Source organism: Cupressus sempervirens, chromosome 7 (assembly GCF_028749045.1).
Source record: "Cupressus sempervirens isolate cs-2001-9-10 chromosome 7, ASM2874904v1, whole genome shotgun sequence".
NCBI lineage: Eukaryota > Viridiplantae > Streptophyta > Pinopsida > Cupressales > Cupressaceae > Cupressus > Cupressus sempervirens.
The window spans coordinates 509,638,097-509,662,919 of record NC_143124.1 but is presented as its reverse complement, the minus strand read 5'-3'; the positions used below and the strand labels follow the sequence as shown (position 1 = coordinate 509,662,919).

At 39.9% G+C, this 24,823-nt stretch overlaps 1 protein-coding gene across 4 annotated transcripts in view; it reads right to left on the bottom strand.

Annotated features, from left to right (window-relative positions):
* LOC149547763 (uncharacterized) overlaps positions 1-24,823 on the bottom strand; it is a 104,526-nt gene that overhangs the window by 48,877 nt on the left and 30,826 nt on the right. For 3 of the 4 annotated variants that reach the window (XR_016353917.1, XM_089791820.1, XM_089791822.1), the window contains exon 2: positions 14,358-14,518. Coding sequence is in view for 2 of the 4 variants with exons in the window: in XM_089791820.1 (XP_089647946.1) it covers positions 14,358-14,486 (129 nt within the window). In the remaining 2 variants the exon portion in view is untranslated. Of the gene's footprint in view, positions 1-11,175; positions 11,797-14,357; positions 14,519-24,823 lie in introns of those variants that run through there. The other variant, XR_016353918.1, reaches the window with a different exon arrangement.

Below are 24,823 nucleotides of genomic sequence, written 5' to 3'. Positions count from 1 at the left end.
GGTAATGCAAATAGAGGTTCCCATAAAGCTGAATGACCTTACAATGCCTCAGTCACGGACTGCAATCCTGAACATGACACCATCTTCAAAAACAATGGAAGAGCCAGGAAAAGACACACAAAGTGAAAGCGAAATGACCGCAGCAGACCCAATGCTACTTGCGCTCACCACAGGAACACACCCTGCAGTAGTAGAGATGGGTATTCTTGGAACCATCCTCACGGACACAATTGTAGATGGAGGATCAGGAGTGAATGTACTACCGGAAGAGATGAGTATTCTTGGAACCATGCTCATGGACACAATTGTAGATGGAGGATCAGGAGTGAATGTACTACCGAAAGATATATGGAAGAAGTTGGGGCAACCTAAGTTATAGCCACCCACATTTCAACTGCTCATCGCCGATCAACATGGGATCAAGCCGTTAGGGACTCTGATGGCACAACCTGTAACCATTGGGACACAGCCATTTTTACTGGATTTCGTGGTTATACCATTAAAAAGAAAAGGGTACGACGCCATTCTCAGACGGGGATGGCTAGTACAAGCGAAAGTAAAGCATGATTGGAAACGAAATACCCTGTGCATGGAAGTCGGAGGTCGAAAATTTGTAATTGACTTACATACACAAATGGTAGGAGAGGAGGCAACATCGTCAGATTCTGAAGGCGGCAACGAAGGAGACGACAAAGGGAAGAAACAAATGGAACCCAATGAAGAAGGTATCCTTAGACTAGGAGGGTCCAATGATGATGACCTAGATTCAATAAACGACCTACTCCATTGGCAAATGGAGGACTATGAGCTCTTTCCGAGCTGCCATATGTTAGGGGTCGAGGAAGGGAATAAAGGAGAGGAAAATGAATTCTCGAAGGAATATAGAGAAGCAAAGGAGGGAGAAGCGCAAATAAACAAAACATCGGCACATACATTTAGTGAAGACAAGCCTACTAAATAAGAAGAACCCACAGTAAAGATGATGAACTTAGGGGATGAAGCTAACCCAAAAAATATATTTGTGGGAGGTGACTGGAATCCAGTTCTGAAAGCGGCAGGGCTTAAAATATTTATGGAATATAAGGATGTTTTTGCATGGACGTATAAGGACCTAAAAGGGGTACCGCCAGAACTATGCATCCACCAGATACCACTAATAGGAGCAGTACCCGTACGGAAGCGACTGTACCGAATGAACAAAAACTATGCCACATGAGTCACTAATGAGATCAACCGAATGCTCGAAGAAGACATTATTTTTAGTGTACAGACAAGTGAGTGGGTATCACCGATTGTGATATCTCTAAAGAAAGACACCACTCAAATAAGAATATGTGTGGACTTCTGATGCTGTAACACAATAACGATTAAGGATCCGTTCCCAATGTTGGATACAATTGTTCAATTGTGTGTTGTCTTTGATGTCACACAAATGTCATACTAGTCATCAGTCAGAGTCTACCGAGCTCAGATGATCAGCAAGGCAAAAGACAGAGTCTACCGAGCTCAATTGGTCAGCAAGGTAAAGGGCAGCGTCTTCCAAGCCCAAAAGGTTAGTAAAGAAGGTTTACAGTGTCTACCGAGTATACAATTGTTATCGAGCTTTCAAGGTTAAACAAAGAAATTTAGTTGTTACCGAGCTCACTCGGTCATCAAAGGGAAATATGGCAGAAACAACTCTTACCGAGCTCACTCGGTCATCAAAGGAAAATATGGTAGAAACAGTTCTTACCGAGCTCTCATGGACAGTGAAGGAATTTAGTTCTTACCAAGTAAACTCGGTAGCCAAAGAATTTTGCAGAAGTTGCAATGTTAACCGAGTCAAGACGGTTAACTCAAGAAATTTCTGGAAGCAGTATTTACCGAGCAGGGTCGGCCAGTGAAAGATTTCATTGTTTTGTGAAATAACGTTTATTTGTTTAAAAGTAATATTTGTAGCCGACTGATGTATGGATTATTGGTAAATGTAACATGTGAATGAGCCGACTTGATAATCTGAATGGTATAAATAAGAGGTCAAGTTGCGAATTCTAAGTGTGGAAGTAGAATTGATGTGATATGAGGACTGATTACTGTGGAAGCGAACTTGAAGGATGATCAGAGATCATTGAGGAGTAGCAAAGCCATATTTGATCGAGGATCTAATGATGCAAAACAGAGACCTGTAATCAGCAAATTCAGTTGCATCTTGTTCAGGTCAATTAATTGTTGCTTTCTAACAATTGTAGCAGTGATTTCAAATCTCTTAACAGAGTGTGTAACAATCATTTTGTAAATCCTCTAACAAGGTGACAGTTCAGTTGAATTGTTCTAAAGGCCTCTAGCAAGGCCACTCCTAATAGGGTGATCAAAATCCTCTAACAGGGTCACACCTAACAGTGTGTATTGTAACCTTTAACAAGGTTGGCTCCTAACAGGGCTCACTTCAGAAAAGTGAAAAATTGGTAACTAGTTACTTGGTGGTTTTTCCCATATTGGGTTTCCATGTTAAATCTGGGGTCTCTTGTGTTCATTTTATTTTCAATTGCATGCATGAATGCTTGAAGATAAGTAACAATTTAATTTACCGAGTTATAGCATTTTTGTTATGTTTACCGAGTATTAGTAGTAACTAGATCTTTAAGACATCTAAGGGATCTGAGGATTAATTTTTGTTAATAACTGATTCACCCCCCCCTCTCAATTACTCCATCTATTATTCCAACACCCAATACTGTTTGTAGACAGTATTTTGGAAGAAGTCGTGGGGCATGAAATCTATTCATTCATGGATGGATTTTCTGGATACAATCAGATATCCATCGTGAAGGAAGATAGGCTTAAAACAACTTTCATTGTAGAAGATAGAGTATATGCCTACAATAGAATGTCGCTCGGCCTATTCAATGCCCTAGCAACATTTCAGAGAATTATCTTGCACATCTTCAATAAGATGTCAGTCAAGAACTTCAAGGCATTTTCGGACGATTGGTCAATTTTCAATGCGGAGGACAAACAATTTACTACACTCAGAGAATGCATGGAAAGATGTAGACAAGCAAGAATGGCACTAAACCCGAAGAAGTGCATTTCCATGGTACCACAAGGGAAGCTATTAGGACACATAGTATGCAAAGCAGGATTAAAGACGAATCCTGACAAAAATCCAGGTAATCTTGGAAATGCCACCTTTGATGGATGTAACAGAGGTAAAATCATTCCTCATACACATTGGATACTACCGAAGGTTCATTAAGAAATTTGTGAAAAATATCTTATCCGCTCAACAAACTAACTTGCAAGGGCAAAACCTACAAATGGGAAGTAGAGCAGAATGAAGCTTTCGAAGCACTGAAAACAAGATTAGCCACAAAGCCTATCTTGGCTTATCCAAACTGGGACAAGGAGTTCCATGTCCATGTTGACGCATCGAACTACACAATTGGAGCAATGTTGGCATAAACAGGTGACCACGGATTGGATCATCCAGTATACTTTGCGAGTAGACTATTATCTAAAGCAAACAAGAATTATAGTACAATAGAGCGAGAGATTCTCGGAATGGTATACGCCGTATAGAAGTTTAGACATTATCCACTCGCGACTCCATTCAAATTTTATGTAGATCATCAAGCACTGTTATATCTCATGAACAAGTTGATCATCCAAGGACAAATAAGCAGATGGCTATTACTATTATAAGAGTTTACATTTAAAATTGTGGTACGGCTTGGGAAAAGCCATGTAAGCGTGGATCATTTATCAAGGATCAAATCGAGAGAACCACCGGAGGGAGTCAACAATGATTTTCCCGATGCACAACTATTCCAGATTGTCGTACTACCATCCTGGTACATGAGTATCAAGGAATATTTTTCGATGAGGCAATTTCCTAGGGAAATGCCACCAAACAAGAGGAGAAAATCAGTGCTGAGAAGTCAAACGTTTTGATTGATCAATGGATTGCTATATAAGATGGGACTCCACTAGATTTTACAATGGTGTGTTCTAGAAGAAGAAATACCAAAGGTGTTTAAGGAAGCATATGAAGGACCCGCAAAAGGAGATATGGGGCCGGATACAACTGCGCAGAAGATACTTCTAGCAGGGTTATGGTGGCCAACCGTGCACGACGACACCAGGGAGTGGGTCGTTGCATGCAATACATGTCAAAGGGTTGGGAAACCACTGATGAGGGATTTCATGCCCCTGAACCCTTCACACGCATAGGAATTATTTGAACATTGGGGGTTGGACTTTGTCAGACCCCTCAAAGTGAGTAAAACCCAGAGATGCAGGTACAATGCAGTAGCAACAGAGTACCTTACCAAGTGGGTAGAGGCGCGAGCCCTATCGGACAACTATATAGTAAGCACAACAAGATTCATCTACAAGAAAATCATCACAAGGTACAGAGTCCCACTATAGTTGACAAGCAACCGTGGGGGACATTTTGTCAATCACATCATTTGGCTACTGACCATAGAATTCAAAATATACCACTCTATTGAGCCCGTACTATCCTAGAGAAAACGAACAAAATCTTGGTTGCAGTAATCTACAAGTCCTGCGCAGTTGAAGGTGAGGATTGGGAGGAAACGTTGCTATCGACATTATGGGCATACCGTACCTCATACAAAGTCACCACAGGACACACTCTGTTCCAACTGATGTATGGGTAGGAAGCTGTAGAACCAACAAAGTTCATGGTACCAAGTTTGCGAATAGTGATCGAAAACAAGCTAGGAGATATGGAAAGTCTGAGGGAAAGATTGCACAACCTGAATAAACTTGATGAAGGGCGATTGCAAGCGCAATGGGCTATTGAAGTTTCACAGTGTAGACGTAAGGTGTGGCACGACAAGCACTTACAACTCAACAAGTTTCAACTGGGTCAACTAGTATTGAAGTACAATGGGCGCAGCCACATCAAACTAGGCAAATTCAAGGTGAAATGGATAGGGCCATATAAGATTCGTGAAGTGGGCGACAACGGAGCAATAAAACTATGGACATTGGATGGGAAGGAAGTAACCGATGCACTAAATGGGTTGAAATTAAAAATTAATCACGAAAGAAATAAGGTGCTTCCGAGGACGAACAACTCAAAGACAGTATAAAAATAATAATTAGTAATGTATATATGTAAGATAAATAAATATATATATATATATATATAAATAATAATAAGAGAGAATATATACCAAAAGCAAAGTAAGAGCACATTAAAGTCTCCAAATTAAAGCGAGCACCATATCAGCAGACCATACGACCAAGGAAAAGGGACATAGACCCATATGGACTTAAAACATAAGACCAACCTTAGATATCGTACCGTACGGCCAAGAATGATTTGATTATAGGGTGCCAATACTAATAAGGAAAGCACAAAGAGGAGCAATTATACCGTACGGCTACAAGCAGTCCAGGAAAAGGTGTGAACACCACTATACGGGTATAGGCAATCCAAGAAAAGGAGTGAACATCACCGTACGGCTACAGGCATAGGGAAACCATCAGTAAGGGGAGACTATAAGGCCATACGACATCAATGAAAACATAGAGGTAAAGCAAGTTTTAAATACAATACGGTAAGGATAGGCTGGAATTTGTGGTACGGCCTTAGAAGCAAATAGAGAGGATATCGTACGACGGAAGTAACCTGAATAGAGAGCAAGTATGATTTTAAAGCCATGCCCACCATACGGCCTTAGAGGATACCGTATGGTTTATGCAACCCAAACAACAACCACCTTTTACAAACTATTGTACAACTGTACGAGCATTGGGAACAACCGTACGGCCTACTAGGACAAGGTATACAGAACAAGGTATAAGTGCACGAGATTTAACTGTACAACCCACCTTTAGAAGGGAAAGTTGTACACTGTACGGCCAATCAGGAGATAAACTCCATATGGCCAACATCATCAAAATATATCATGCGGCTCTGCAAAGACTAGAAAATAAAAGACTTTAGCAAGTAGATAAGGAACATCTGTCGTACAGTATCGCAAGGTCTAAAGGTGTCAAGAGAAAGTCACCGCACAGATAAGGTATAGGGTGTACCATATCGTACAATAATAGAACAAGTGTGTACGTACGATAATTGTGTTAGTATAAAGGGAAAAGTGCAACCACAAGTACAGTCGTACGGTAAGCAAAGTCAAGTGCGTGGATAGTACGGTATTCTCTAAACACATCAATCATGAGAGGTTAAAGTGGAGCCATAACATTTAGCAAAAAGTTGCACAGTAGAGTTGTGACAAAGTGTGAGCAACTAACCTAACCGTTTTTGTTCTCTTCACACAAAAAGACAAAGGAAGTGACAATTATGCAGTCAATCGGAAAGAGGGCTTGGAAAAAGAAGTTAAGAGGAAGATTCAGCAATGACCACAACCATGAACAGAAACATGAAGACCTTGTTGTTAGGAGTGGGTGTTACAAGAGGCACAAGCACAGGCACAAGTAAAAAGAAAGGCAAACAAGTAGCACAACTGATCACCTCATAGCACAGAATATCTCTTTTGAGGGCTTGAATGGAGCGGAATGCAGGAAACGGTGGCAGGAGACACTTGAGAAGAATAGCATTCGAAAGGCACAAGTGGAGTGGGCAATACAAATGTTGGTATTTTGCATTTGAGATTACAAAGGCTTCCTGTGCACAATGGTAGAGACATATGATAGGTTCTCTCGAACCAATTCATTCGCCTACCTTGGATGCGACCTTGTAATTTCATTCAGAGCACCAGATTTCACACAGGTATTTGGAATACCTAGTCATGCACAGGGTGGAAAGAAAATTGACAAGCCAAAAAAAATTAAGTCAAGAGGTGAAGGCGCAGCTGATACAGTTGGTATGCGAGGATTTGTCACAAATAGAGAAAGAAGCCCTCATGAACACTTCAAAGGGGAGAGGACTGAAGAAGTCCAATATTCAGGAAGGGCATTGGCATTGTCTCATGGACTTAGTAAAGAGTCGCCTCACAGGATCAAGCCGCACATCCGACATCTCATTTCCGTAGGTCCCGATGATGAACACGATTCTACAGGGGAGAGTATATGATTAGGCTGCACTATTGGCAAAAAGAATGTACAAATTTACGACATTGCAGCATAAGACATTCTACATGTCGCACTACGCAGTTGGGTTATTCTTGGAGGTGACAACACGGATGATCCCCCACAATAGGCTGGAGGCCACTCGTGCTAGGCAAGCCCCCTATTATGCAATGGAGACATCTGGACACACTTGGCAGCAAGACCACGGTTGGGCAAAAGTGATCAAGACAAGATGCAAGAGATACTGATAGTGGTTGACAGGAGACTTCTTCCAATGAGAGTGGGACCGATGAAGAGGACAAAGAAGATGACAAGGAAGTGGAAGTGATCACGGTAACACCACTACTATTTCCGCGACCTACACTTTCAATGACAACACATTTGGTTCCGGTGGGTAGGCACGACACACTTATCCCAGGGTTTGGTCAGTTTAGGCAGCTAGTGATGATGACCCTGGTCACCGTAGCAGTTCAGCCAACTACAAAGACCCAGACCATTCCGAAGGCTGTAGCCGTAGTGGGAACAGAGTCACATACATCACCGACGACAGTCGTAACAGAGGAAGCGATGGAGTTACCAAAAGGGGTTGTTTAAGAGGCTTTGCCAGCCAAACCAAAGGTAGGGGTTGAGATACTTATACCCAATGATGAGGTAGAGACTTAGGAGGGTGTGATGGAGATATCGATACAAGCAAAAACAAGTAAGGGTTTGAGGACACCCGATGTTCACTTATAGATGTAGTGGGCTCGTACACAGTGGTTACAATAGATGTAGGATTGTTAGCAACACCAGTAGCAAAGGAGTCGAGCAAAGCAAGCAAATCTCATAAGTTGAGCACATACTTGAGCATGAGCTTTAAACACACACTAGCACCACGGGCATTGGGCATTCATTCACCTGAGTGGGAAATAGCCCTGGAAGGAGATCCTATAGGCATGCAGACATAAGGGGGGAGAGTCACCCAACGCAGATCGATGAGATGCCACACTCCTCGACAAATAGCATTGCTAAGCGGATGGTAGAAGCAGTGAAGATGGTTATGGGTACCCAGCAACCTACAGTGGGGCCAAAGACATTGATGGGAGAGGATGTGGGGACATTTCTCGCTGATGTAGGGACTCAGGCTCGCTGAGTGGTGATCTTGGCGCAAACACATGTGTTGGATTCTGTGGTAAAGGAGCTGGAGCATGTCATATTCTTCATGAGAGTAGGGTGCTATACTGCCTTTTCAGTCTGCTTTGAGGAGCACAGGTGGCCTAGAGTAGAGACTTTGGAGATGCGCCAGGATTGGGCCACTACCAGAGAGCCAATTATGGAGAGCTGCACAGTGACTTTGACTTGGGAGGTAGTCCACATATACCATGATGCTTATTATGCTCTTTGGAGGAGCCAGGCAAACCAAGTAGCGGCAAAGAGGGCTCGGGAGGAGTCAACTACCCAATTTGCAGTAGTGAACGCAGATCTAGCTGTAGAGAAGGAAACTAGGGAATCAGAAAGAGCAGCTTGGGAATCCGAGAGGACATCATTTATGGCTCAGCTAGATGAGGCTAGGCGAGAGAAGAGTCAGCTACAACAGGAGGCAACAGAGGAGGCAGAGCTTGGAGAGATTGCCAAGATGATGCAAACAGCCTTGGAGATTTAGATGGAGGCCGAAGCAGATTTAGAGGTACAGACCAAGAAAGTGCGTGAGCTACGAGCACAACTGAACAAGCGTAGAGCACAAGGGACGTCTACTACACCAAGGACACATCCCTCTTCTTCTTAGTTGTTTAAATTTTGATGTAATTAGTGATTGAGTTATATTTTGAGTTTTGATGTATAAGTTGTCTCTATTTTGTTGCCCAGCAATGACTTTACTTTTTGGGGGTGATGATGTTGTCGGTAAAAACTATAGCCGACAGGTAAAGTTGTAACTGAAAGATCACGTGACAGTTGAGTCACCCCTTCGGGAAGTATATGTACATCATCTAAATGACTTGAAGGATCATCATTGTATTTGGAATTGCATATGTGCTTATATGAATAAAGCATATGTTTTGTCTTACATTCTAACCTATTAATGCGATAAGTATCTACTTACCCTGCATGGTAAACAAGGACAAATTGAAGAACGTGGTCCTTCACTTGAGGAGTCTCCTAATATTGACTTTTGTGTCACTGATTTGAAATGTGCTTCAAATCATGCTTATGATTCAGACATTGGAAAGTATATCAGCACATGTAAGGATGTATGCCAAGTGCTAGCTATTACTAAGTTGGATGAATACACAAATGTGTGTGAGGCCTTCTTCTTTGAAGAAGGCCATGTTTCTTTCCTTAATGATGCATGTGCCATGCATCAATTTGAAGGCTTTCTCTTGGGACTAGCATGTCTACGAAAGGGGCGCTGAGCTACAATATCCAAATGAGTTGGAGTATCAAATTCAAGATTGTGTGATCCAAATTGACCTGGCCTGAATGGGAGGACATTTCAATTTGACACTCATGGAAAAATGTTGGATGCTAATCATGAGTGTGTCAAATACCTTCTCTCTGGATTATGAAATTCAGACATTCACTTTCAGCCTCAACCTGTGCAAGAAGGTCAGTCAACATGGTGGTATTGCAGCCATGAAAGGTGATAGCTCTTTTTTCATCTATGTGCTTATTTTTGGTTACTAATACTTCTAAGTTTTGTGAACCATAAGTTGCCTTGGATGAATATGATGTGAATATTAGTTGGTCGGAATTTGGCTCTCCTCTTTGTTGTCTTGGGTTGATTGGACATTATGAAATTCACTATGGGCAGCCTTGTGACTATTCCATTAGCACTGGTGATCCATTTTGGTATGGTCAGATAATGTGTTTCAAGTTGTAGCCAAAAAAGGAATACATATCCGATCAAGGGTGACCAGATCATCTATTCAAGTGGTGTTTGGTAGAGGTACAATGCATATCTTAGTTTGTCTATGCACAAGGCCAATGGATCTCCTTGCAGAGCTTGACTTGCAATATGTTATCAAGGAGTTGCTAGCAGCAATATGGACATTTTTTATGCTTACATGTCTAGGGTTGAGAGCTATGGGATTAATGTTTTTCCTTATGTATTTCTGTTTCCTTTCTAGTTTCCTTTTTGTCTTTCGAGTTGTCTATGTTTGTACATAATGGTGGGTGTGTTCGTTTTGTGCTTCTTGTACTCGCTCTCCTCATCCATCTTGGTCTTTTGGTTTGAGTTCCAGAGACAACTAGTGTCTTGTAGTACCTATTGGTCCCCAAAACCGCAGATTGGAATCCTATGAGTCTTGCCAACTCAATGCTGGGATATCCAACCGGTTATGGCCAACTTGATGAAACTAATCGATGCAATCCAAATCCCCTGCGCTTCTGGCTCTACAAAACCAAGGTGGGTGTACCTAATCCTGAACAAAACACTTAAGCCCAGGATGCTTATAGCAAATTGGTTAGAATACGAATGCGATGAAAGTCTTCCTAATGGCAAGAATTACAGAAAACTCTTAACTTGCAAATTATGAATTGAGAATAATAAACAAATATATGAATGTTTTTTAAATGAAAGTATAGATTAATGCAACAAATGAATATATTAATTCTTCAAAGGCAAGATTTGAAATGATTCCCAACCTATGGATTGCAAATTATTAAAAAATATAAAGCCCAGTGCCGAAGGGCGATAGAGTCAGTACTATAAGTTTAAAACGTATAACTTTATAAAATTCTACGCACATTATTTATAAACAATTTAGTAATCAAGATGTGACAGATCAAATATATGGACGCAATTTTAAAACAGTCTAGAATGTATTTTAACTCCTGTGGTACAGAGACAAACCAAACATAGATTTGGAAACAATTAAATATTTCTCAATATCTATGATGTTCAATTTTAAAATGCTATAATTGATCCTGTCCACTTGTCTATCATATAAATTATTTATAAAATTAAAATAATAATTATAAAAGACGAAACTATATAATATCTTAACTCTAAAGCTTCATGCAAATAAAGTATATATTTCTTATTGATCATGCCGGAAATAGAACTGCACTAGAGACACTCCTTAGGGATGGTCTATCCAATACAGTTTGACTCCAAAATCGCACATGAATATATTCAATAATCCACAATCCACAGGCTTAGTTCAAAACTTCATTTATTTAACACTGAAAGAATAAAATATATCGAGTGCATATAGTATGCTAAAATTTAAAAATTGTATATGAATATGAATTGTTTGTGTCTGATTTTACATTATATATTTATAGAGATTGAAGGGTGTTGGTTGCTTTTCCAAGCACCACACCTTTTCAAAACAAATAACTGACCATTTATAATGGTAATATTACTTTAATATAATTTAATTGTCTAACATAACCAGTGGTATATCCTTAAAATGTCCATCACACATATTCCTATTTCCAGCATACGTCCATATTCAGGCTTCCAGGTAACTCCCCATGAAGTGTCATTTTCACACCCCCTTTCAATATGTATACGCCTCATGTTTGGACTCTGTGATAAAATCGAATGCAATGTTTTGCTGCTTCATTTCCATGTTTCTTGAATCTATGCTTGTCGTTTTATCCATGCAAGATATATTGTGTATTTAGAATCGTCAGTCTTCTTTGTCTCATATGCTCATTTCTGCCCAGATGTGCTTTCTTGTCATTTTAATCTGCCAATTGATAATATTATTGCCACTGTTGATATCTGATGTCTTTAGTTCAAACTTCTTGCTTCCATGGTGATTCTTCATCCTGCAACAACACATGACAACATTAGATATCAATGATTAGAAAAGACAAAAGTCCTTGGCTCTGGTGGTTCTGGAAGATATATCTACTCAGTCCTCCATCATCGTGGATGAGAGACAACTCAGAAATGGCAAACATGAATAAGACAAAGCAATGAGTTATTTCACAGCATGGCTGTAGGTATACTATCATAACATTCAAGTTTATCAGACCTTCATGTACGTCTATATCCAACTTCTTTGGCAACAATTATCTCTCATCGTACATCTTGTTAATTTGATAGTATTTTCAATCTTTACAAATTGCCAACTGCATATATTGAGAATGTCTTGAGACTTCAAACATTTATATGCTATCATATCATAACTGTAGAATCACCTTGGTAGACTATGACTGATGGTATGTTTTTATACTCTTGTATGATTATCAATTGGATCTGCAGTGCTGTGACATCAAGCAAGGGTTATTACAATATAGACAAAAAATACCCTTTAATTCTGTTCTTTTTATGTCCTCATATCCTCTGATCCATTCATATAAATTCCAAATACATGTACCGTTTATCTTGACAATAGTTGAATATTTTATAGATACAAACCTAGATCCAAGGATTGCTTTAAGATTGTTGATGCTGACTCATAAAATTGATATTTATAAATCGAATCCACCAGTTATGTTGGTGTCTTTGATGCACATCAATAAATGCCCTGTTACCAGGCAGAATCATGGCTTTTCCCTCTGTTATATCCTTTGTAACAGAAATATAAGGCTGTAGATGATCGCCACCAATCTGGATGCCACTCATAGACAACTTAGTTCATGCTAGTTTCCAATTTTTGTATATCCTCGTGCATATTTGCATAAATGAAAAATGTTGTGAGTGGAGACTATAATTTGCAAAAAAAATTATGCTCCATCAGTACCCATGAGTACCCCTCCCCAACCAAAGACATGTTGGGTACCCTCCTTATATTCGAGAGATTTATTTCCTTTTATTCTGTAATGGACCATATCTGGATCACTACTAGAGGAAAATTTAAGTTACGGTTTCATATATGTGTGCTAAGGCATTTGTTCGTCATTATTCATGGGGATTCATGTTGTCATGTTTTGTGGCCTCCTAGTTATTTTCATATACATTTGTCTTGCAAGCCTTAATGTTGATGGATCAATCAATTTATCGCATCACATTGACCCTTTCGACTTCATGTTTAGTGTGTCTTGGTTTTCTTTGGATCATGCTCCATACTGCACTCGTGGCAACTTAGATTCTTCAATAAATTATTGCTGACCATGTGTAACCTTTGGTGGTGGGCCCATTGTTATATGGAGGTCGTTTATAATTGAATACACACTAGTGGAGCACTTATCCTATGTGGTATGTGAAAACCCTTCCCATTGCCTTGTGACAATGTGGCTACAACAAATGCTCATTTCTCACTAGATGACCCCCAAAGGCAGTTGAATTTGTGACTTTTATAACTAGATGGATGCATATTGACTCAAAATCAAGGTCCTTGAGGAACTTCCTCAACATGGGAGAGATAGGGACTCATTTGACATTGGTAGTGTATAACATACCATGTTCTATTAATGCAAGCTATACGAACTCAGTTTTGTTATTAAAATCATCGGCCTCCATAGCACAAGTTATATGGTGGTTACATATAGACCAATGATTATCTTAAATCATAATTGCTGGTCCTTCAAACAGCACACCAGTTGTAGAGATAATGACGTCAATTCAGATAATATGTCGTAATTGTAGCGCTCTCGTTTTATTGAACAATACCTTTAAAATAAAGAATTGAATTCTATATCCTATCAATTACTGGTACAACAGCTTGTGATTTGGTAGTGTAGTTTAATTAGTTAGCAAGGAGATTGAATGTTGACTGATGGCCAACAACTCATTTTTGGCTTCACCAAACTCAAGGGTACTTACGCACTCCCTTGGCATAAATGGAGCAAGGATGAGAAGCTTGTCCAGATTAGGAGGACAATGTGTGAGCAATATGGAAAATTGAAATTGCATGTAGATGGATATTGAAATTCGATACAATTATACAATAGAAGTATAGCATACGTGTTCATACATGCATGCATCTGCAAGCATGGATATGTATGTGCATATCTGTCCCTTTCTTTGTTTGAGTGTACACGCAGAAAAACCACTAAACATAGGAAATTTACAATAGAAATTCCTCACCAATAGACATTCCAGAAATGAGCAATGTGAGTAAAAAGAAAATATTTGTACTCTTCACAATGATTCCTTTTCTTTTTCATTGCTATTATTTTGAGCAAGTTTCATTTGTTCATTTTGAATTTTAATGGGATACTGCTAAAATTTCATATTGGTTTGTGTTTGGTATGTTAGCAATGGAACAGATGAAACTCAGTATCGTAGAGGTTTTTCAATTCATCTATGTGAATATCTTATCAGATTGCAGCAACTACCATGCACTAAATGGATAATCGACATATAAGAAGCATTTTCACTTTTATCAATATTTGAGAAAGGTATTTCAACCCATAGCACTAAGGAGAGAATCATAACTTACATTTTTTATTAATTTCTGCATAGCACCAGGGTTGCTGGCAACTGAATACATGAGAAAAATTGGAACTGTAACATAGACTCCAAACTTCAATACCTCAAGGATCCCCTTGGAAGTCCCCAAAGAAGACATAATGGTTAGAACTGCTTGCTTACACCAATTATCTGCAAGCAAAAAGAAAATGTTAAAAGGCATCATCAAAATAGTTTGAGTTCAGCATTTAATTTGTAGAATTAATCATGTTTACAGTTTTGTGTGTGCGTGCATGTGCGTGCGTGGGTGTGTGTGCTTGGGTGCGTGGATGTGTGTGTGTGTGTGAGTGCGCCTGTGCATTTGCATGTGTGTGGGTATGTGTGGGTGGGTGCATGTGTGCATGGGTGCGTGTGTGCATGTGTGCCTGGGTGCGCACACGTGTGTGTGTGTGCACGTGTATACATAAATATATAAAAGCTTGGAAAACTAGTTGAGGGTTTTATACTAAATGAAAATACTAAGCATGAGATGAAAACACTGAGTAAGAGATGTTCATTGAAACATACAATTCTTTTGAGGGTTTTAAATGCTTTCGAGTGTGCGGTTTTCTTACCTAAAAGAGTTTTCCCTGTGTATATCGGTGTTTCTTGTTTTTTGTCTATCTTTCTCCTATTCTTCTTCTTTAATTCTTGAAGTGTTCATTTACATGCAATAATGCTGCCGAAATTTGTTGAGATTGTTAAATAGATTATATTTCCTCGGATGGGAAATTGATTATGTATGTTTCTACTTTAATGGCTTAGTAATATGTTCTTATATCAAGTGGTTGAAATTTGATTTAAAGGTAAAATATAGAATTCTAAAGGTGCATACTAGTTCTCAAAGGTCTTTCTGGGCTCATCTTTCCCTGTCAATAGCTTGTTGAAAAGAAAATGGAATTTTCTAAATAATGAGACGCTGAAAAGAGACAAGAGTCAAAAATGTTTGATAAATGAACTAAATAGCTTTTTGGTGCAACAAAGCTTATTAAATTATTAAAGTGATTTTATTATGGAGTTTTCTGCAAGGTTCTCAAAAAGGCTTATGAAAAGGGAGTTGAGAGTGTTTGATACTATACAGACTATGCAATTTATTATATTCCTCTTTGATTGAAACCTTTGTGGTTCTGGAGATTGAACTGTTAAGTTTTGACAAATATAATGAGTGCAATCTACAGAAAATCAGAAAAGCATACGAGCACATGACATGGAGATTTACCCTAGGAAATACAAAAACAATATATGGCATGCTACTAGGATCTCACAAATATTTCTACTATAGAAGATATGTACAGAAGAATCCTGTATTTTATATCAGGCACATAACAGAAATATAAACAGCATATTCAAAACATAAATCACCAGTAGCAACATATAAATCACCATCTTCTTTATCTGAACAATGAAAACATCTTCTGTAAAACTTCACGTAAACTGATCATATGTCTTCACTGTCATACGATAAAATTGTGCTTCAGACACAGGAATCATCAATACTACATACACTGAAGTCTCTTGCTATTCTGAGAATTACACACCATACAATGATATAACATCCAGCTATGCAATCTTATCTGAGGAAAACAAAAGGAACACCTGCTACATTACAATGAATTGACAGGAGTTATACTATACAAGACATTTCCAGATCATAGCAACATATGAGCCATGATGCCAAGTCATCCAACTCCCGCTTTGCAAAGGAATACGAAGGCACAAGCATAACCGATTATACAAGATGTTTAATACACAACCACCCAGCTCCTAATGGAAACACGCACTCATGCACCCAGCTCCCGATGGAAACATACATACATACTCCCACCTCTCAATAACATTCATCCAGCACAAGATGATAATAGCCAAACTAGCAAAAGTGCTTTGCTTACCACTTAGGGTAAAATGAGTTAATACACAATACAAATAGCAAGGAATGTAACACAATAGAAGAAAATATAATTTCAGAGGACTGCAAACTTCTCCATTAAGGCCAGATAAGTTTAAATATAGTACTCAGACTCCACAAGACACTTTCTCCATACACAATGATGCTCTATTCCATCCAAGAGAGCACAGATATAGACCCGAGAGGGTGCGAGGTGAATCATCGCAAGCCATAACTGCCTAACCCTCAGTTAAACTAACAAACGTAATGACACTTAACAACATTATTATTTCCCGACAACATCATTCCCCAAAAATAAGAAGTCGTCTTTGACAACGTACAGAAAAATGAAATGATACCAAACCAACAAATATACAAGACAAAAGAAGGAAACAAGATCAAGGAGACAAAGAATGCATCCCTAATGATGAAGGCTCAAGTGGTGGTGTGACAACTACCAAATGAGCCTGCAACTTGTATAACTACTGCATCCTCAGGTACCATCTTTTGTTCCATAGTGTGCTTCACCATCAACATTGCCTCCAAGAGCTTCTTCTCCTTCACATCCACAATCTCCATGGAGCTAGCTAGGCAACACTCCAACATAGCTCTATCTACACAAGCCTCCTCTAACTATGCCCACAATGCATCCCTTTGTGTCTTTCCTACCTCTAACTGAATCTTTGTGGTTGTCCTCTTCATTGTCCATGTCTCTTGCTTCCTAGCCACATCTATCCTAAGTTGAGCCAACTCTCACTAAACTGCTCACGAATGGTAGAGAGATGTTATGTCCACCTAAATGTACAATAATCCTCGTGGAAGGCCTGCTCAATCTCCCAGATCAGTACATTTTTTCGGCTCTCTCCAACCCTCTCCCAGAGAAGCCAATCCTCCAACATAATCAAGGACTGCGCAGCCAGCCATCCCCAAGACTCATAACATTTTGTGAATGCCAGGACACATTCCCCACGGGAACAAAGTTGCCATACGAATATCTCACAGGAAACACTGGGAAGGCACTGTATGGTTGTATAGGCATATTGGGAAGAGAAGAAAGTACTGCACAGTAAGGGGGAAATAAATACATTGGTCGTACGGCTATCATAGAAGGAGAAGGGGGAGCAAACTGGGAGCAGCCATACGAAATCACTCTTTATAGACCGTACCAGAGCATTCAAGAGGAAGGAGTCGTACTCTTCAGGAAGCAGGAGGTTCTAAAAAAAAAATACGCTGACAAATCAAAACAATTCTGAATGAGTAACATATGATACTGAAGGGAAGGGAAAGACATAAAAAGGTAGTAAAACATAAGCCTTTGGCAAAAAAAGTATGGGATCAGAAGAAAATCACAAAAAAGGTGTGTTCCATGGAGTTTTTTGTGAGTTTGAGGGTGCTAATTTGGTCTTAGTGGTGGGGGCGCTGCCCCTCCACCCCGTTGGTGGCGATGCCCCCTAGACCCCCCGTCAGTTCAGTTATCAGTCATGGTAAGTGTGACCAGTTGATGAGACCTGGAACTACTATAGGCATGGAGTGTCTACGTGTTAGAGGTGGAAAGAGCACTGGAGCAAGCCTTTCAAGAAGGATGCTACGCTTTGAGGCACTTGGAGTAGGTGTTGGACATAAGGTTGTCTTGGTGGATGCATAGAAAGCTCGGGAGGAGTTGATCATCGAATTGGAGACAGTAGAGCGACACTTGGCTCAGTGTACCCAGTAGTTGGAAATAGAGAAGGTGGCACGGGTGGCTATCAAGGTCAGATTGGCTAAGGTGACAATATTGTGTTAGCAGAGGCTACAGATGCAATGTGTTTTTTGAGACCAATTTGGTGCAGACACGGAAGGAATGTGAATGTGATGTGACGAAAACAGATCTATCTTGTTATACTTAGTCAGTTAATGTATTCCATTTTGTTAATCTGTCTCGAATATTCTGTAATTGTCATTTGGAGACGACTTTTCTTTTGGGGAGGATGATGTTGTTGGTAAAATCTATAGTGTAGCCGACAAGTAGAATTGTATCCGAATGGGCGCGACAGTTGAGTCACCCCTTCAGAAAGGTATATGTAGACCATCCAGAATGGTTGTAATCATCATGGGAGTTATTGTAATAAGGATATTGCATATATGAATAAAGTATATGTTCTGCATTATATCATGCTATACTACATGTGTTAATTATCCTTTTACCCTGTACGGTAAACAAAAGCCAACGACCTCTCTAACTACTGGGCCACACCCTCCTAAGCCTATGACTAAGCAAAGGCCACCACTCTCCTAGCTCCTCCAACCACCTCATGCAAAAACTGCTCCAAGCCACCATCCCCAAACTCCCTATGAGGCTCCTCTGTAGGGCCATGCTCCAAAATCTCTATCAAATATCTTGTAGGCATAATTTTTCTCTCTAGGGAACGCTCTTGCACAAACTCTACCAATGTGTCTCACTCCAAGGAATGCTCCAAGACTATCTGCTCCAACTCCATCAGCTTGACCGTTGAGTTCTCTCCATCAAGATCTGTTACCACATGAGGAGGTAATTCTCATCATGGATATGTAAGAGTAGTCTCATTGGCACCATCAATGTCATGTTATACTCAATGCACCAAGAATTTATTGTTGTCTCGTTCTCTACCATGGCACCAATTCACAATATTTGTAACTCTCCTTGTGGCTCACCCATCAACTCTACTCTCTCCACCTTTGCTACTACTATCTCTATCTCCGTTTGTGGCTTGAACACCTTTCCCACAGGCATCTCCATACTCAAACTCTCTGTCAGGCAACTCTCCACTAAGAAACTCCTCTGCCATGGACTCCACTCTAGTCTCTACTACCTCCTCTGCTACTGGAGGTCCCTTGGCCAACTCCACTGAAGGTGATGCAACTCCGTGCACTACGCTTGGTACTAGTTCCATACAAGTATCTGAATTTGACTGAATGTAGGAATGGGTGTCATCATCACCAAACTAACTCTCTCAAGGAAGTCAAATGAGTTCTCTAATAGAAGAGGTGCAATGAATAGAATTGGAGAGGGTGTAATCGTTTTTGTCCCAACAATTGCAGAATCTACGACCTCACCCTCTGCCACCTGACTACCACCCTCATCCATCTGCAAGCTATCACCAAGGCGTCAAAAGTCTCTAAGGTAGCCTCTGTCACTATCTACACCTCAGACTCGAACTCCGAGACTACTTGGGATCTCATCTTTTGTCTTGCTAGTGTAGTCCCTTTATCCAAATGCCTTCAATAAAATATGGTCAAATCGCCTAGTGTTAGGGTGCCCCTAAGCTTCACCTCCAAATTTCTAGGTCGAATCTATACACGTGTGGTCTCCTAAACAAACCAATGGCATAGTGAGGCATGTAAAACATCCTATGTTGCAATGTCATAAACTCATACATGCACTCTACCAAGAGTGACTCCCAGTCATATAAGAGGTCATTCCTGAGACTATTCATCAAGAGAATTTGTGGTAGGGCTATTTCTGAGGCCCAACTAGACCCTATTAACTGACTCGTCACAACGTCCATGATGCATCTCCATGACTCTTCTACAATGAAGGACTTCTTTATTCCTCGCCCTTTAGAAGCTTTTTCCACCAAGTTCATCTCTGTAGTTGTGACAGTTCATGACACCATTTCGATCCAATATTATTTCTCGTCCCTCAACATCTTTTTCACCTTCAAAGATCAATCTTTTTACCATGTTTCCTAGGTATGCCAAAGACTAGCGAATTTTGTGGCCATAAAGAAAACCCTCAAATCCTACCCAAATACTCCAGCATGCTCAATCATGAGAACCTATCGAAAGTCTCTATCATCACTCGAAGGGGACACTTGTAGTCGCAAATGTAGAAAACTGTCATCCGGATTACCTACTGAGCCTCCACTTTTCTCAAACCCTACTTTATTGAATCTGAGTTGGGAGTATCCTACCACCATTTTTGGCAGTAACCCATTCAACCCTTTGTGACGCCAAGGGACTATCTATGGTGTTATAAGATCTTTTTGGGAAGCCATTTTCACTTTAGGTCTCAACTTCTTGGTGCTTGTGCTTGTATCTACTTTTCTTGCGAACTTCACTCTAGCAAGTAAAGCCCTTGCATATTCATTCATGCTCGAACTACTCAATTGTGATTGCAACTGTCTCCCAATTTCTCTTCCCTGTTGAATCCATCAATAACTGTCTCTTAATGTGTTGTTTGTGCAATAAGAGAAAAATTGGTTAGGATTGATCACTCCAATGCGATTGTGGATGGTGTTTTTCTTTGTCTCAATTAATTGCTACATCCTCAAGCCACCCTTTGTCGAGAATGGCATCATATCCTTTCTTCTTGAGCAAAATCACAACAAAGTCTAGCACAAACAATTGTATGGCTATTGTGACTTGTTGCACCATTAGTGTCTATAGGGGTTTAATTCCCTATTGTCTACAACTAGTAAATTGAAAGTCGAGGGCCATAGAGTTGGTTTCTCGAGTTTCTTCCACTTCTCTTTTGAAAGTACATTTAGCCCAGACCCACCATCCACAATGGTATCCATCATAATAGTTTTAAGGATGCCCATCTCTACTACTGCGAGGTGTTGGCCATTATTTACTACCAACAACATAGGATCCATTACGTTGTGTGGTGTTGGGTTGTACGAAAAAGGTGTTCAACATTGTTATCTACAACTAAGGCTTGGTGCGAAGGAGGTCATGGACTTTGGCTAGCACCTCTATGTGTAACATTTGCGTTAGTATATTTTGTACTGCTTCCATTCGACCAGAAGTGTCAACCCTCTCATGTGTCTCCTTTTGTGCCTTTATTGCTTTTTCAATCTCTTCTTTGGCTTCATGTACCCTTTTCTTCTTGATATGGGGTCGGAGTATGTAGCCTATTTAGCTTGTGCATGAGAAAACCACGCTTCATTCAATGTTTAGTTGGTTGATGTCGGGTTTCAAGAAGTTGGCATCTTCATGGTCTCTAAGGCCGCACCATTAACACAACTTATGTCATCTATCCTTTTGACAATCTTGGGAAAACTAAACCCATTGGTTGCACGTCCCGCACTACATCAACAATTGTCCCTTGGTGTCATATTGTATTTGGTTTCTGTTACTATTGTTATTATTCCTTCTCCCTCCATGTCATTTGTTGTGAAACCCACCAGATGATGCATTATTGTATGAGCATCCTTGGTGAAATGACACATAACTTGGAAAATGTCACATAATGCTTTTCTGGGATAGGATTCATTCGTGTGACCATTCCCGTTGCAATCAATGCACCACAACTCCCCTTCATCACTTATGTTTGCAATCCCCTTTATTGTTTTAAATTCCCTTGTCATTCTTCCCATGTCTTTCTGAATGGCATGTACCTTCTAATTCAACTCCTCATTGCTTCTCCTTTGATGAGTTGTCACTGCTCGATTATGACTTGCCCTTCTTCTTCTTAGAGGTTTCATCCTCGCTTTCAAGATCAATGGCTCTATCATAGGTTTCTTCCGTGTATGATGTGGGGGGTATCATCTTCATTTTCTTCCAGTGAGAAGACTTCAATCCCTCCATGAACCATCTCTTCTTTAAACCATTGGATGTTTGGCTCTCCATCTTCCCCAACAATTTCTTTAGCATCTGGTTGTAAGCTCTCACCATTTCCCTCTTCCTTGCTTCGTACTATAAATTCTGCAACTCTTTCATTGTCATTCTGAAGCAAGTGCTCAATCTGAAATTCTTTCCTCGGGTTATCCCATGTATTTGTTTTTTCTTTGTCCATTACTGAAGCAACAATCAATGGCAACTCCACTTAGGATTGTTGAGAACTTTTAGACCCATTCATCCTTGTCCATTACTCAATTTGTTGACCAGATTGTTTTGCAGGTACAACAGTGTCTTACGAGATCCTCATTTTCGTCACCAGCAAGTTTTGGCAGCTTTTGCCTCTATGACACCATTCTTCTACTTATGTTACTTCTGACTGATTGTGCTCCCACACTGGGTGGGTTGGAGCTTGACAAATTGTGTTGACTACCATGCTCCAGTGTCCCTCTAACACTCTTGGGACACTCTTGGTAGCACTAGCATCCCCTTCATTCCCCCAAGCTTCCTTCACCTCTATACGTGGTGTGAGGGAAGTTCCCAAACTGGTTCCTGGTTTCTTCTATCAAGTCTTCACCACCATACTCTAGTGGTATTCCTCCCTACCGCACTCCTTGTGGTATTCCTACCTACCGTACTCCTAGCAGTACTCTTCCCTACCATACTTCTGGTGGTATACCTCCCCGTCTTACCCTTTCCTTTGGCCTCCTCACCTACCGCGGCACCATCTTGGCTTCCTTCTTTTGGTAGCCCTTTAGTAAGTCTCTTGAATCGTCATCTTCATTCCACTTTGTGTTGTAGCATTAAGGATTTTAAGGGCCTCGAAATTGTATATAGATTCTTTTCTATTTTTATTTTTAATGAGCAAGTTTGGCATTAACTCTTTCTCTTATGCATGAAATGTAACACAACATGATATATAAAAGAACATTCAATGCTTTGTATTAATTCATCAACTGTGTATGTCAGCAATATGACAGAAATGTAACACCTCAAAAAATTGAACTTTGAAATCATTGAAATCAGATAATTCAGTATCTGTAACTAATAATCAGTCACATAAGAAAAACTAAAACATTATTAACATGACTGCTGCAGCAAACAGTGGAATCTAAACAAAGCAACTGGATTTCTAAACTTCAACGAGCACATGAATCTCCCAGATTAGCCACATAAAGTGTTCTCTCATGGATAACACCAATCAAACAGCATGATCGAACTGATATAAGATCAGTTGATATTCCATATTGCTCCAGTGCAAATTTCTGGAAACGACAATAGAGATTATCATTGATATAGTGAGCTGCCTCTGACCACCAAGACCATCATAGACACCAACAAATATGCCAGTCAAGGATGGACCTGTTGACTCCACCTGGCACTGATCCTCTACAAGATTACTGGCATGGGCAACAACCGTTAAGAATTTCCCTGCTACATGCTTCCCAATATCCTTAAGCCAAAGCAGTCCCTTCTGCACTTCCTCCATAAGATTTGCACTGGACTGAACATACTTCTCTATGGGATTCCAATAAGCACTTGCTAGATTCATTACACAATCAAGCATCCCTCATTCCCTTTGATACTCGATACACCATTTAAGAGAGATTACTAATAAGTTATAGAATCAACCTATACCCTGAAGAGAAATATACAGACCAATGATAAAGGAATACATAAAATATATTTCAAAATAAGTACATAAAAGATGCATATAGATAATTCAAGGATAAAATGCTTATCTCTTTATTGTCATTAGCTTCCCCTTGGATCAAGGAATAAGAATCTCATGCTTGTCAAGATTTTAAAACTTGTCCAATCACCCCCAATGAACACATAAAGGTCTTTTGCAACAGACTTTACATACTGAGCGCATCCATAATCAAATCAGAGACCATTCAAAAGTTTCTTTCAATCTTCTTCAGTCGTATAGATATCAACATATCAACTGTAGAGATAATACAGTTTTCCCTTACAGTGAAGTCTTGAGAACCTAATAATAAGATTATTATTCCATGAATGCTCCTCACGACAATATCATTTTGGAGAAAACATTATAGATTCAAAAGTTTTAATGGAAAACATCTATTCAAGCTTACTGTCAGCAAACTCCATCTCCTAAAACTGTACATGCAGCAGCTCACTTCAAACACTCCAGCTCATCTTTGTTTCCAGCTCAGTCAGGAGACATTACTACCAGCTTCAACAGACTAAAGATTCATGGTAATGATACGATCTTGAGGTACTCAGTGAGCATGAACTTCTGCAAGAGTTGAAACATCTTTGGACCCTTGGCACTTTCACGGACCCTAATAGGCCACATCAGGTCCTCTATGGCAGTCCCCTCTACAAGAAAATCTGAATTCGACAGGACCTGATAGTGAATCCCTTTTATAAAAAGATTGAATCAACTCTGCTGACTTAACTGGAGCGATGGATTTCTTCAACATCTTGGCAGACTTGGAAATATTCACAACCGCAGGCCCAAGCAATGCGAATTGGTGGGAAATTTTGAAAGAAACAACAACAATCTCAGCTCCCACGACATGTTACTCAACCTGAGGTCTGAAGAAGAGATTGTGGTCACGACATGCCTACACCACGTTGATCAACCTAGGTTCGAACAACAGGGGCGATCACTGTTTCAAGCCATAATGTGTTCTACAGATATATCCACTTTCAATTTTTGTGCAACTCACCACTTTCATAGCCATTGTTGGCACCTTGGCAATCATCACTAGCCATAGGGCATACATGATGCTGATGATTGATATGTGCAGCTTCAAACATCAAATAGTCATCTTTCACGTCATTGATTTTCAGTCAGAAAACACTGATATTTCTAATTCGACAACCATTCACAATTAAGAATTAATTCTGGTTCTTGATCTTGCCTAACCTGGCTTTGATACCATGTTAAGTTTTGAACCAAAATAATATGAATGCAATATACAGAAAATCAGAAAAGCATACAAACAGATAAAATAGAGATTTAC